The sequence below is a fragment of the Panthera tigris genome, chromosome A2 (assembly GCF_018350195.1).
Source record: "Panthera tigris isolate Pti1 chromosome A2, P.tigris_Pti1_mat1.1, whole genome shotgun sequence".
NCBI classification, from domain to species: Eukaryota; Metazoa; Chordata; class Mammalia; order Carnivora; family Felidae; genus Panthera; species Panthera tigris.
The window spans coordinates 55,844,372-55,858,751 of NC_056661.1; the positions used below are offsets into that span (position 1 = coordinate 55,844,372).

General features: G+C 50.2%; 1 protein-coding gene across 5 annotated transcripts in view; it reads left to right on the top strand.

Moving 5' to 3' along the window:
- The window catches only part of NUP210 (nucleoporin 210), a 108,907-nt gene that overhangs the window by 44,305 nt on the left and 50,222 nt on the right, over positions 1-14,380 (top strand). For all 5 annotated transcript variants that reach the window (XR_006214980.1, XM_042979607.1, XM_042979608.1 and 2 more), the window contains exons 14-15: positions 4,133-4,278; positions 13,726-13,947. Coding sequence is in view for 4 of the 5 variants with exons in the window: in XM_042979607.1 (XP_042835541.1) it covers positions 4,133-4,278; positions 13,726-13,947 (368 nt within the window). In the remaining variant the exon portion in view is untranslated. The remainder of the gene's footprint in view (positions 1-4,132; positions 4,279-13,725; positions 13,948-14,380) is intronic.

A 14,380-nucleotide genomic window follows, 5' to 3' on the forward strand; every position in this document is an offset into this window, starting at 1 on the left:
GATTCCTGTGGATGAAGAAAGCCAAGGACTGACAATCCAGTGAGGGAGGAAGGTTTGGGGAGGGGTTGGAAGTAACAGGTGGGCAGGGCCTCGGTGGTCAGCTGCCTGGGATAAAGACCTCTGCGTGAGGGAGAGAGAGGCCCACTGAGGCAGGAGAGGAGCTGCCCCCCTGCGCTGCCCCCGATGTGTGTCCGGGAGGGGAGCCTGCAGGCCACGGCCCAGGCACCGGCTTGGCACCCAGGAGGTCCTGGGAATGGGGGACAAGGTTTGGGATTCACAGCTATGGGTCTGAGCGTCACTTCTTCCTCACATTGGCTGTGTGATGGTGGACAAGTTGCCCAGCCTCTCTGAACCTACAATCCTTATGGGTAAAATAGGGATACCTGCTCCTCACTAGCTGTGAGGGTTACGAATGAATGTCCCTCAGCCCAGTGCAAGAAGCATGTTTCAAGGAGATTGGTTCTGAAGGTGGCAGCTGAGACCAAAACCCGTGGTGTCAAAATTTCCCTCAGAAAGCTCCTGGAATGTCCCTTGGTGTAGAGTACATGTGGCTTGTTGAAGCCTCGCATATAGGGTCCAGGCTATATGAGAAATACATACCTTCTAACCTGGAGCCTAGCCTGGCCACAGAGATGCAGGTGTCCAGAGGATCTGTGGGGCCAGTGACCAGGTGGGGCCAGCGGGTTGAGTGACATCTGTCTAGGGCCCAGGAGGGTCATGGGACAGGTGCTTGGGGGCAGATGTATCCCCACGTTAGGCTTCCTTCTCTGTCTCAGGTGAGATTGCCTGGTTGAGAGGACACGTGATGGGTCCCTCAGTGGCTGCAGCCCCAGGCCCCAAGACCCCTTTCGGTGAGTTTGGGGCTCCACTTTCTTCCTGCTGGAGTTGGCAGCTGGGGTCCCATTTCCTCCTTGTCCTCATCGCTGAAACCCCCTTGGAAGCTGTTTGGCCGTGGGCACCATTGCAAGCCTTTGATGGAGCCCCAGGGCTCTGGGCTTGGCGGGGTGCTGCGACACCTGGGCTCCTGCTCCACCCTGGCCCTTGCTCTGCTCCCAGCCTCGGCTGGTTTTCAGCAGCCTGTTCGCTGAGCACCTAGTAAGTGCTGTGCTCTGGGGGTTCCTGGTGAACACGAGACGCGTGGTGTCTCCTTCATGGCCCACTAAGAACCAAGACAGGTGGCTCCACAGGCATTTACGGTGCCTGGGACGGAGTGGGCCGGTGGGCGAGCACAGGGACCGTGAGTTCTGTCCCACCCCTGGGCGTGCACTCAGCAGGAAAACCTGAACATATTCCTCGGCAGAAACGTGCAGAAGTTGGGTGCCTGAGCCAGTTTGGGGATGTCTGGGAAGGCTGCTTAAATGAAGTGAGAGCTGAACCTGAAGGATGGGAGGGGGAAAATTGGGAGAAGAGTGTTCTGAGAAGCAGGAAGAGTAGGTCAGGAGCCAGAGACCGCAGAGGGAGTGACACGTTCCAAGTTCGGCCCCAGGTCAGGGCGGAGGTCGTGGGACGGGAGAGCCTGGCACTCGGGGAGTGCTGAGTCTCTACACCAGGCAGGCTGGGGCAGGGGGCAGAGGGCATCACGCTCAGGCCGCCCCACCCCCACTCCCCAGCACCCACTTCCCAGCTCTGCAGAGGACCCGGCGTCCTGTCTCACATTCAGGGCCGAGTCCAGGAGAGCATTCGCCCAGCCTCTCTGAACCCGACCGGAAGCCAGCAGGGTCCACACTCAGACCTAGCATTGCCCTATTCGCTGTGTGTGATTGTGGACACAGGCCCACTGGGCAGAGCTGCAGTTTTCCGGGGCTCGTGGGCTCTGCCCGTGAACTCTATAGCCCACCTTTCCTGGCGGTACGGGGACTTCTGCCCTGGCCACAGTGGTGGCCATTGACACAACAGCGTGCTCTGTTCCATGACCTGGAAACATCGCCAGTGCTCCTCAGCTGGTGAATGGATGAGCAGACTGACTGTGGGGCACCCTCGCAGCACAGTATTCCGCAATAAAAAGGAACCGGCTTACTGATCATGGGACAGCATAGATGAATTTCAAAAACATGCTGCGTGACAGCCGCCAGACCCAAAGAATGCGCTTCATTGGCATGCAGTGGGGGGCACACCGATCTCCATGGAGAGAGAGACGGAAAGTACAGCAGTGGCTGCCGGGAACTGGAGAGGGGAGGGCGCCACTGGCCATGGGTGCAGGTTTCGTTTTGGGAGATGAGATGTTCTAGAATTAGTGGTGGTAGTTGCCCAACTCTGTGAATGTGTTAAAAAACCACTGAATTGTGTGTGCACTCGAAATAGGTGATTCTGGGGGGCCTGGGTGCCTCAGTCGGTTAAGCGTCAGACTTCAGCCTGGGTCATGATCTCGTGGTTCATCAGTTCGAGCCCCGCACCGGGCTCTGTGCTGACAGCTCGGAGCCTGGAGCCTGCTGCAGATTCTGTGTCTCCCTCTCTCTCTCTGCCCCACTCCTGTTCATGCTTCTCTCTCTCTCTCTCTCTCTCTCTCTCTCTCAAAAATAAACAAACATTAAAAAAAAAGGTAAAAAAAAATAAATGGGTGATTCTGTGACATGTGAGTTATAGTTCAATAAAATTATTATTTAATAAAACCCCAAAACCCTTAAACCATGGTGTAAAACGAATGCCATAGTGCTTGCTTCCAGGGAAAGGGGTGAGCGGGGATTGCCTGAGAAGGAGCAGGAGGGAACCGTGGGGATAGGTCGTGTCCCGCATCTTGGTAGAGGTTAGGGCTTCACAGGTAGACGCGTCTGTCAGAACTCATGGCATGGTCCACTTAAGATCTGTACTATTTCACTATGTGTACATTTGACCTTCGGGAAAGAGAACCATGAAGAAATATCGGACTGTGGATAATTATATGTATGCTAAAGCATTTGGAATGAAGTGTACTGATGCCTGCAACTTACTTTTAAATGCATAAAAAAAATAAGATCAGTGGGTAGATGGGTAGGGGGATGGATGGATATGCGGTAGGAGAAATATAGCGAAATATTCATTGTAGAATCTAGGGGATGGGTATGTGGGGTTTCACAGATTTTTTTTCTAAATGTTTGGAAACAAAACAATAAAATACCGTTACACTCCCACTAGAATGCCTTTTTTAAAAATTGTGGAAAATACCAAGTATTGGCAGGGATGCTGTGCAGCAACTAAGAACAGTATAGCTTGATGTAACCATTTTAGGGAACATATTTGGCAGTGATGGTGATATACAAACATACCCGTGCTCCTGGGGAATAAGGACTAGGGGTAAAGATACCGGACTCTTAGGGATACGCCCAGCAGAAATGCCGAAATGCGTCCACCCCAGAAAACACGCATACGTGTTCACAGCAGCACCCTGCTTCAAAGCCCCACTCTGCAAACAACCCAGATGTTTGCAGTAGCATGGGGAAATCGGTCGCTACATATTCATACAGTGAAGTCATATTTACAAATGCAGATAAAAGATGTACATTGTGCAAAGTGTAAGGAGAGCTCTCACCACCAGTGTTGAGCTTAAGAGGATAGACGCACAGGAGTTTATGCTCAGTGACTCCCTTCATGTAAAATATAGAAGTCAGCAAAATTAAGCTGTTAGAAGTCAGGTGGCAGTGGTTTTCCTCTGGGGAGGGCTAGTGACCAGAAAGATTTATGGGAGATTCAGGGATACAGGTCATAGTGTTTCTCTAGATACAGGGTGTGTTCAGTTGGTGGGGGAAAAAATCATTATGAATGGTATGCTCATGATAAGTGTATTTTGGTATGGGAATTATACTTCAGATTTTTAAAAAAAATTTTTTTAATGTTTATTATTTTTGAGACAGAGAGACAGAGCGCGAGTGGGGGAGGGACAGAGAGAGAGGGAGACACAGGATCCAAAGCAGGCTCCAGGCTCTGAGCTGTCAGCACGGAGCCCGATGCGGGGCTCGAACCCACGAACCGTGAGATCATGACCCGAGCCGAAGTCGGACGCTTAACCGACTGAGCCACCCAGGCGCCCCAGTTCAGATTTTTTAGTTAAAAAAGTTAGATTGTGTATCAAGCCCAGGATGAAGGAGGGGCTGTCAGCCTGTCATGTTTTTCTTGGCAAAGGCAAGTTCACAGGGATCGTTTGGTTCTCTTCTTACAGGGAGGCTGCAGCCAGGGTCTGAGCACTGCAGCGGGGTCAAGGTGAGAGCGGAGGCCCAGGGCTACACCACACTCCTCGTGAGCTACAAACATGGCCACATCCACCTGAGTGCCCGGATCACCATCGCTGCCTACCTGCCCCTCAAGGTGAGCCCACCTCTTCCCCTTGATGCGAATAATTCAGTTGCTCTGGCAAATTTGTATTAAAACCCGATTGGTGAGGCGCCTGGGTGGCTCAGTCGGTTGAGCGTCTGACTCCGGCTCAGGTCATGATCTCACTGTTCGTGAGTTTGAGTCCTGCGTCGGGCTCTGTGCTGACAGCTCGGAGCCTGGAGCCTGCTTCCGATTCTGTCTCTCTCTGCCCCTCCCCTGCTCACACTCTGTTTCTTTCTCTCTGAAGTATACAATGGAACATAAAAAAAATTTTTTTTTAAACCCTGATTGGTCAGAATAGCTTTTGGAATAGCTACCGCTCCCTCTTGTCATCAAGCTGAAATCAGGAAGTGTGTAGAAAGAGCAGGGCCTCCCTGATGGCGGAAGGTGATCGTTGACATCTGTGGGGATGAAATGCTGTCTGCAGAGGATTCTGGTGCCTGCCTGACATCAGGTACCCAGCTGGTGTGTGAGTCCCCCTTCATCTCTCTGTGGCGAGAGGCCTTCAGAGCTCAGAACTCACTGCCTCGGCTTTGACACTGACTGCTGAGTTTGAATCCAGGTCTGACACCAACTCGGTGGCATTGACTAGTTTAATTTTCTGGGCCTCTGTTTCCCTGCCTGTAAAATGGGGCTAATACAGCACCTAAATCATAGGGTTATGGTGTGGATTAGCGGGGCTAGTGAATGAGAGAGGCTTAGAACAGTGCCTGGGAGGTAGTGAGTGCTCCGTAAGGGTTAGTTTAAAATACAGATGAAAGAGAACCAGACCTTCCTCCAAGGGTGGATGGGAAGGCTTCACGCAGGCCCCGCCGCAGGAAGTGGACCTAATGCAAAGCCTGCCTCTCACACAGGAGGTCCAGAGAGGGTGTGTCAGCTCCCCCTTCAGGGGGCAAAAGGGTTGTCCCGGGGCGCCTCCCAGGGGCCTCCCGGGCTGGGACAGTCAGGGCTTACATTTCCCTGACCCCCAGCTCCAGCCTGCAGGACAGTTCTAGTCCCCTTGGTTTTCGGCAACATGTTTTCTTCCCCCATGTTTCTCTCACCCATTAGAAGCAGGGTCCGTGAGATTAGAGCCTTTCACCTCTGAAACCCTAGCCTGGAGCATGGTGTTTGATACAGAGCAGATAACCACCAACAGGTTTTTTTTTTCCTTTTTTTTTTTTCAATTGAGGTATAATTGACATATAACATTATATTAGTTTCAGGTGTATGACATAATGATTCAATATTTGTGTATATTGTGAAATGATCGCCACAGTAAGTCTGGTTAATATCCAGCACCAAAGGTACACATCTTTTTCTTGTGGTGACAACTTTTGAGATCTACTCTTAGCAACTTTCAAATATACAATACGGTATTGTTAACTGCAGGCTTCATGCTGTGCATTACATCGCCGTGAGTTATTTATTTTATAACTGGAAGTTTCTACCTTTTGACTCCCTTCACCCATTTCTTGCCCCACACCCCTCCGCAGCAACCACCAATCTGTTCTCTGTATCTATGACTTTTCTTTTTTTTTTTTTTAGATTACACACATCAGTGAGATCATACAGTGCTTGTCTTACTCTGTCTGACTTAATTCACTTAGCATAATGCCCTCAAGGTCCATCCACGGTGTTGCAAATAGTAGATTTCCTTCTTTTTTATGGTTGAATAATATTCCTCTCTGTGTATGTGTGTCATCTTTATTCATCCATCAATGAACACTTAAGTTATTTCCATATCTTGGCTATTGTAAATAATGCTATAATGAACATGGGAGTGCAAATATCTTTTTGAGTTAGTGTTTTCCTTTCCTGTGGTTAAATACCCAGAAGTGGGTATTATCTGAGAAGGGTTGTTTTGTTTAGAATGAATGAGTGGGCAAATGTGTCCAGGCTTACCAGCCAGGACTGGAGCCAGGTCTCCTGACCCCCCCACACCAAAATTTATATGAATACCTACTACACCAGTCCCGGCTCTACACCTTAGGAATACAACAGAGCAAAAAACACACAGAAATCCCTGCCCTCAGGAACTGGCATTCTAGCAGAGACAGCGGTGGAGACAGTAATAAGCCAATGCATACCATGGAAAAAGTAAGGAAGGAGAGGGTGATAGGGAGGGTAGTAGAAGGGAGGGTGGCAATGTAAAATTAGGAAGTCAGGGTCCCCTCACTGATCAGGAAGCACTGAGGGCTCAGAGAACAGGTTTCAAGAGGATCGACCTCCCTAAGATGGATGGCGTCAGTCACTCTTGAGGAACCCCTGCCGGAGCCTTCCATGAGGTGCGGTTTCCCTAGGACCCTGAGGAGAGATTCTTCAGGGCTCTTCCTGGGTGCTTGCTTCATGACCAGACATCCCAATTATCTGGGGTGTGTGGCTGAAGCATCAGAGGGCACCGAATGAGCTCACTGTCCTGAGGTGGGATTAAGGGTGAAGATAATGTAGACGTGTCCCCAGTCAAGGCTTCCTGACTAGACAAGCTGTAGGAGAAAGATATGACTTTCTTTTTTTATCTTTCTTCTGTCTTGATAACAGTTAAGATCAGGTTTATTTACATGTAACAAAATCTAAAACAGTGTCTTAGCCAAAAGAGAGTTTATTTCTCTTTCATGTGAGAGGTCTTGCCTGGGGCTAGTGTGGCAGTTCCATAGTATCAGGGACCTAGGTTTCTGTCTTTCCTCATTCTAGTATGTGGCTTTCATCCTCACGTTTGCCTCGCAGTCTAAAATAGCTGCTGGAGCTCCAGCTATCACATCTGTATCCCACATAGCTAAAAGAGGAAAGAGCTTTCCTTTCAGCTAAGTTAGCTTCTTGTAGTAGCCTTGTCAGGAGTTTAAAAGAACAGTTTCTACCTGCATCTCACTGGCCAGAACTAAATCCATTGGCCATACCTAGCTTCAACAGAGACCAGGAAATATTTTAGCTAGATACTTTTCTACCCTGACAAAATGAGGGTTCTTTTCTTTAAGGAAGAGGGGAGCATAGAAACTAGGAAAGCAACTATCAGTGACTGTTTGCTTGTCCATCCATCAATTTACCCTGCAGATTGTCCCTGGGCACTTTGTTGGTACAGTCCAGGCTGGGTAGACAGAGATCCCAGGTGAAGTCCCATACTGTGCCCTGGGTGGCCACTGGTCTGTGGGGGAGGCAGCTGCTCAGACAACTGCAATGAGCATGACAGAGATAAGGAAGAGTCCCGAGGGGGACAGGTCACCAGCGAACACAGAAGGAGAAGGAGGGCATGGAGGCAGGAAGCTTGGCTGCTGAGGGCACTAGAAATAGTATATCTCGGGTGAGATAAGAGGCTGGGAAGTCTCCCTGGGTCAGATCAAGGAGGGTTTTGAATGCTGGGCTAGGGGCTAGATATTTATTCTGTTCTCACCCAGCAGTGGGCAGCTGGTGAAGGTCAGAGGAGGACAAAATCAGGTCCACACATAAGATGGGCACCGCTCAGCTCTGGCCCCCACCCCCGACTTACATGTACCTTCCTCCGTCTGTTTGGACTATGGAGGCCTTGTTCTTGCTGGCTACCTAATTCCCTCCGCGGTCCGCACCCCAGGTACTCTTCAGCTTTTGTCTGCTGCAGGGATCTGGAGACCCTTGACCCCCATGCAGGTTACTCTCTGGGAGCCCCCAGTGCCCGGGTGTGAGGACCCCCCCCTGGCTCCCCGTTCCCACAATGGAGCTGTTCAGTACGGCTGAACACGATGACCCCAGAGCCGCTGGGATAGCCGGGGGAAGTGGGGCCTTCACTTCCAACCACCCCACCCCTCTCCTGCTGTCTTTTGGTCCTAGACCAAGCGTGAGTATCCTGTGAAGGGGTGTGTGCATTCCATCTGCTAGAAATGTAAACCGTCTGCGCTAAGGGCCTCTGGATGTTTAGACTCACCCTCTTGGTTCTGCAAATCAGGAGACTGAGGCCCAGAGTAGACATCTGGTCTGACGTGCACAGACCCTCTCCTCTCTGGTTTGCCCCTTCAAGTTATCTGTGCTCTGACATCCACTGAGGAGCCCTTATGATTTATGAGCGTCCTTCGTTAGCAGTGGTGATTATTAACCTTTCTCCCTGGCACAGAATTCTCTGGCCCGTTTATGCCTGAATGGGAGGAGAATTACACGTGAAGGTGGTAATTCATAGTTTGGCAGCTGTTAATTATAGGACGTGCGGTGCCTTTACACAGTCTTTCCCTTTGGGCTGGTGGTGGAAAAAAAAATCCTTTGGCAGGGTTTACAGTGACCTGTTTTGCCCGCAGTGAAGTTTTGCTGGTTGTAGCATTGACACACGGGGAAGAACAGGGGATCTGCAGTCGGAACAGACTGGATACACTTGGACACGTTGCTTCACTTTGCTGGGATTCATGTTTTCCATCTGTAAAATGGGGATGATAAGGATAGTTGATAATAGCACGGGCCATTTTTTTTTTTTTAATGTTCACTTATGTTTGACAGGATGCGAGTGGGAGAGGGGCAGAGACCGGACAGAGGATCCGAAGCAGGTTCTGAGCTGTCAGTGCAGAGCCGGATGCAGGGCTCAAACTCATGAACCGAGAGAGCACAACCTGAGGTGAAGTCTGACACTCAAATGACTGAGCCACCCAGGTGCCCTAGCTCAGGTCCTTTATTGAGCCCGTGTTGCTGGACATGTATTTGGGGCTTTCATTCACATTCCCTTGAATCTCTTTTTTAAAAAATTTATTTACTTATTTTGAGACAGAGAGGGAAAGAGAGAATCCCAAGCAGGCTCTGCACTGTCAGCACAGAGCACGATGTGGGTCTCCAACTCACATACCATGAGATCATGACCTGAGCCAAAGTCAAGATCAGAGGCTTAACCGACTGAGCCACCCAGGCACCCCCTGCCCCCAACTCCTTGAATCTCTGTGGTAAAATCCCACGAGGTGCAAGTTCTTGTTATACCCATTTTACAGAATGCAGAGACTGAGCCTCCTAGAGGTTAACCTGCTTGCGGTCACACAGCTAGCCAGTAACAGCTTCATTCTAGTTGTGGCGACAGAAACAAATGACTACATACAAAGTGATGGCAGGTAGTAATAAGGGCAGTTGAGCGGGAAAGGAGGTAGCAGGTGACAAGAGGTTCTGCCTTACGGGATCAGAGAAGGCCTCTTGGAGGAGGTGATGTTTGAGCAAAGAGGCCTGAGTGGAGTAGGAGGGCCAGGGAGGAAAAGTCAAAGGCCCTGGTCATGCTTGGCCATTCACATGCAGAAAAAGGGCTATCTTGATGGTTTCAAAATCTGGGCATGCAACAAGGCAGAGTCTGCGGGTGGGGGCGCCCCAGGTTTTTTGAAATTGCCTGCGTCTACACATGTGCATATGTGTGCAGGGAGGGATTCCTGGAGAGTTGATAACCAATAGCAAATTCAGAAAAATATTGGGAAAAAAAAGTTAAAAGGACAGAACTCTCATTGACAAGTGATTCCCTTTCTTTGCTAAGGGTTTAATGTAAGTCCACAGCCAAGAGAAGCTGTGCCCCGTAGGCCTCAGCAGATCGTCACCCTGTGCCCCTCGAGGGCGTGTGCATCTTAAAGCTGTCACTCCAGTGACTCCCCTCCATAGCGAGGTGGCAACTGGCTGGGGCACTGCTCTGGGTCCAGGACTACGGGTGACAGCCAGGTGGTTGTCTGAATCTGTGAGGACGTCAGGTTCTTGGCAGTTGAGGAATTACACAGCCGCTGTGGGGGTGAGGGCATGGAGGGAGCTAGGTGAAGGGTCAGGGGGCCTTGAGGGGTGGGTCCGTCACCCCAGTCCTGGCAGGTGACTACAGAAATAGACTAACACCCTACAGTGAGTGGAGTTCACACATGCGGGTCCAAAATGGAAGGGGCTGGCACTGTCTGAGCGCTGGGATGCTTTGGTTCAGCCCAGGCTTTATGACATCCCAGCAATACATTCTGGTCTCTACCCGCAGAGGGGTGGGAGACTGGATGTTCTGCCTCAAGCAGCACCAACACTCAGGGCTCCAAGGATTCTTGGAGAGGAGAGCTTGGGAGAACCGGACCTGGACATAGCTGTCAAGTACACTACGTTATAGGCATTAAACTAAGGACTCCCTCGATCTGTGTTAGCGGTAGCCTCCATACTCCCAGCATGCTGGCCATTCTGAACCAGAAGCGGCCCCTGCCCAGGTGGACTCCGGGCTAATGCAGGCACGGCACCTGTGTGCATCTGTGCTGTGCCCACAGCAGACATAGCTGATGGATCCTGGCGCCCTTTACTGCCTGGTGCTGATTCCACCTTAGGAACCGGCTCCGTGGACCCCCACCCTCGCCAGCTGTTGAAAGGCAGTCAGAGGAACAGGTGTTTGTAACTCTTGTTCTAAAAGACGTTGGGAATCATGAGAGGTTAAGGTATCGTTTAGGCCAAGAGTAGGGGACAGGCACACACTTAGTCACTGCAGCTTTGTAATGACCCATCTGTCAGACACATTGGTCTGTTTCCAGGTGTCAGTTTTAGGGTTTGGTTTTTGTTTTTACTATTATGTATATGTAAGTTATATAGTTCCAGAGTTAAAGCTATATCAGAAAGATACTTAGGGGTGCCTGGTGGCCCAGTTAAGCATCCAATTCTTGGTTTCAGCTTGGGTCGTGGTCTCATGGTTCCTGAATTTGAGCCCCGCATCGAGCTCTGAGCTGACAGTGCAGAGGTTGCTTCAGATTCTCTCTCCCCCTCTCTCTCTGCCCTTCTCTCTCAAAATAAATAAATAAAACTTAAAAAAAAAAAGAGAGATACTTAGAAATCTCACCTCCATTCCTTTTTGGGGGAGTCAAGAGTCACATGTAGACTTTTGACATGCTGGGTGGGTCAGCACCCCTAACCCCTGCGTAGTTCAAAGGTCAACTCTCTATACAAATATCAAATTGTTATGCTGTACATCTGAAGCCAATGCTATGTTATATGTCAATTATATCTCAATAAAAAGTTAAGTAAAAAAGTAACTAAATTCTTTAAAAAGAGTGCACATTTCCCTGCATACTCACCAGCAGAGTGTGTGCTCAAACTTTTAGATTCTTGCTAATCATATGGCTACGAAATAGTATCACGGGGTCACCTAGGTGGCTCAGTTGGTTGAGCATCAGACTTTGGCTCAGGTCATGATCTCATGGTTCATGGGTTCAAGCCCCACATCGGGCTGTGTGCTGACAGCTCAGAGCCTGGAGCCTGCTTCGGATTCTGTATCTCCCTCTCTCTCTGACCCATCCTCTGCTCATGTTCTGTCTGTCTCTCTCTCTCTCTCTCTCTCTCTCTCAAAAAATATATATGCATTAAAAAAAAATTAAAAAAAAAAAAAGAATCTAGGGGCAGGGTTCCTGGGTGGCTCAGTTGGTTAAGCATCAGACTTCAGCTCAGGTCATGATCTCACAGTTTGTGAGTTTGAGTCCCACATCGGGCTCTGTGCTAACAGCTCAGAGCCTGGAGCCTGCTTCGGATTCTGTGTCTCCCTCTCTCTCTGCCCCTCCCTGCTCACGTTCTGTCTGTCTCTCTCAAAAATAAATAAACATTAAAAAAAAAAAAAAAAGAAATAGTACCAGAGTCATTGTAATTTCCCGTCTTTTTTAAAAAAAATATTCTTGTTTTCTCTACATTTTTTATTTCTCATACAGTTTGATTGCTGTGGTTATAGAAGAAAGCAGGCCCTACCTTTAATGAACCCTTAGGCTGATCAGGGAGGTAGGTCCCCAGACCAATCATTTCCTTGCAGTATGCTGACACGAGGCAAAGCAGGGACCAGAGAATGAGCTGTCTGCCCTGGCAGGCTGGACGTCATCGGGTGAGGGAGGAAGTGGGGGCTTCTTGGAGAAAGGAGTAGGTAAGGGGACAGGGTCAGTGGGGTGGCTTCTGTGAGGGCTAGTCTAAAGGTGGGACTAGGAGAGATAAGGCGAGGGCTACCCTGGAAGAGCCCGAATCCTGGGCTAAGGCTTTCTTCCGAGGACAGCAGGTGCTACAGAATGGTTTAGTGCAGGAGTGACGGGGTCAGATCTGTGCTTTCAGAAGGGACATCTGGAAGTTCTTGGAGGGTAGAGTGGGGTCCAACAGGGAAGCCCGCTGGTAAGTAAGTAGTTGGGGCAACCTCAGCGAGACCCTCTGGAGCAGAGCAGGTAAGCCCCAGCAGGGAGCCAGGGAGCAAGGCTGCAGGACCCCTCAAAGAGACCCCAGCTGTGTCTGTGGAGGGAGGTGTCCTTGGGCAGAGCAAACCACGTCTTCCTGGCGGAGCTGGCCCTCTCCCTGATGTTGGATGGGAATGGCACCCTTTCTTATAGACTCTAAGCTCTGCCCTTGTCTGTGCAGGGAGGCCCTGGGACCCTCAGCACAAAGATTGTGAAAGCAGATGAGGGCTTTTATAAAAAAACAATTTTATTTTGTTTTATTTTAAAGCTTATTTATTTTTGAGAGAGAGAGAAAGCACGTGCTCAAGTGAGTGAGGAAGGGGCAGATAGAGAGGGAGACACAGAATCCCAAGCAGGCTCCAGGATCTGAGCTGTCAGCACACAGCCTGATGTGGGGCTCAAACCCACGAACCACGAGTTCATGACCTGAGCTGAATTCGGACGCTTAACCGACTAAGCCACGCAGGCGCTCCTAAAAAATTATTTTACTTTGTCCTTATTTGTTGAGTACTTTTAGGACTTAACGTTCACTCTTTCCTTCAGCAAATAATGATTGAGCACCGACTATGGGCCAGGCACTGTTCTAAGTGCTGGGGACAAAGCAGGCAAAAAAGTCTTGCCCCCTCCGCTTCCCCCCAAAGCTTATCCGTACGTTGTAGAAAGTGTGGGAGAGTCTGCGGAGGAAAAAGGAAACAAACCGCCAGCAAGGACAGGCTGCCTGCGTTTCCCTCCGTCTTCTGGTGTGTTTCTTTGTAGGATGGCTTTATGCTTTTTAAAGCCACGCGGCTGTGATCAAACTGGAGTCAGTTTTGTATCCGGCTCTTTGTACATGCTGCCTCGGGGACCCGTGGAACCTCCCATTGTGTGGATGTACCACGTTTATTTACCCAGCCCCGCACTGTGGATTTCAGATTGTTGCCTATGATTTGCTATTATAGGTAATAGTGTGACGAACGTCTCTTTGTGGGTGAATCTGTTTCTGTCCTTCCTGTTCTGTTTAGGTTAGGTTCCAGGTGAGGAGTTCCTGGGTTCCAGGGCAAGTGCTGTGGGTATTTTCAAGGCTTTTACTGATTATTTCACAGAAGAGGCAAGTCTGTTTAGCCCTCCCCTCAGCGGCATATCAGAGAGTGAGGACACAGTTCTTCCCAGAGCCTTCCTATGCCTTTGGATCTTGACAACAGTCCTGGTAGTGTTGCTGATGAGCAGACTGAGTTCCAGAGAGGACTTGGGGCTTGCCTGACCTCTGCAGGGGCGAGTTGGCAGCAGGGCAAGCCCTGCACAGGCCTCCCAGAGGAATGCTGCCTCTCCTTTCCCCCTCACCTCCCCCCCACAGGCTGTTGACCCCTCCTCCGTCGCCTTGGTGACCCTTGGCTCCTCAAAGGAGATGCTGTTCGAAGGAGGTCCCAGACCCTGGGTCCTCGAGCCTTCCAAATTCTTCCGGAACATCACTTCTGAAGACACAGACAGCATCAGTCTGGCTCTCTTTGGGCCCTCTACCTCCCGGAATTACCAGCAACACTGGATCCTCGTGACCTGCCAGGCCTTGGGCGAGCAGGTAAGAACATGGCTGTTCCTAGACCCACCTTGCCCAGAGGGAGGGGTGCAAAGTCGTGTTGCCTGAGTACCCTGCTGTGCTCACAGTACCATTTCACAGACAGGCAAACTGAGGATCAGTGAGGTGGAATGACTGAGTAGACACAGGCAGGTTGGTCTGGGGGCAGCAGCTGGGACCCTCCTGACACATGGCGGCTTTGCTAGAGCCAGTCAGTCTCAGCTCCCTCTACGCTAGTGGGGGGACCTGTTGTCTCTCTGGACTGCGTTTCCTGCCACCAGATCAGAGGATGGGACGAGATCGGGGGTCACAGTCAGAGGCCTCCGGGGTTCAGGCGGATATCATAAACGAGTGAGGCTTCAGCCCAGATTTGGGAGATTGTTTTTGGTGTTTCAGGATAAGCCAGGAATCCCCATAGTTTTTCTTCTTCTTTTTT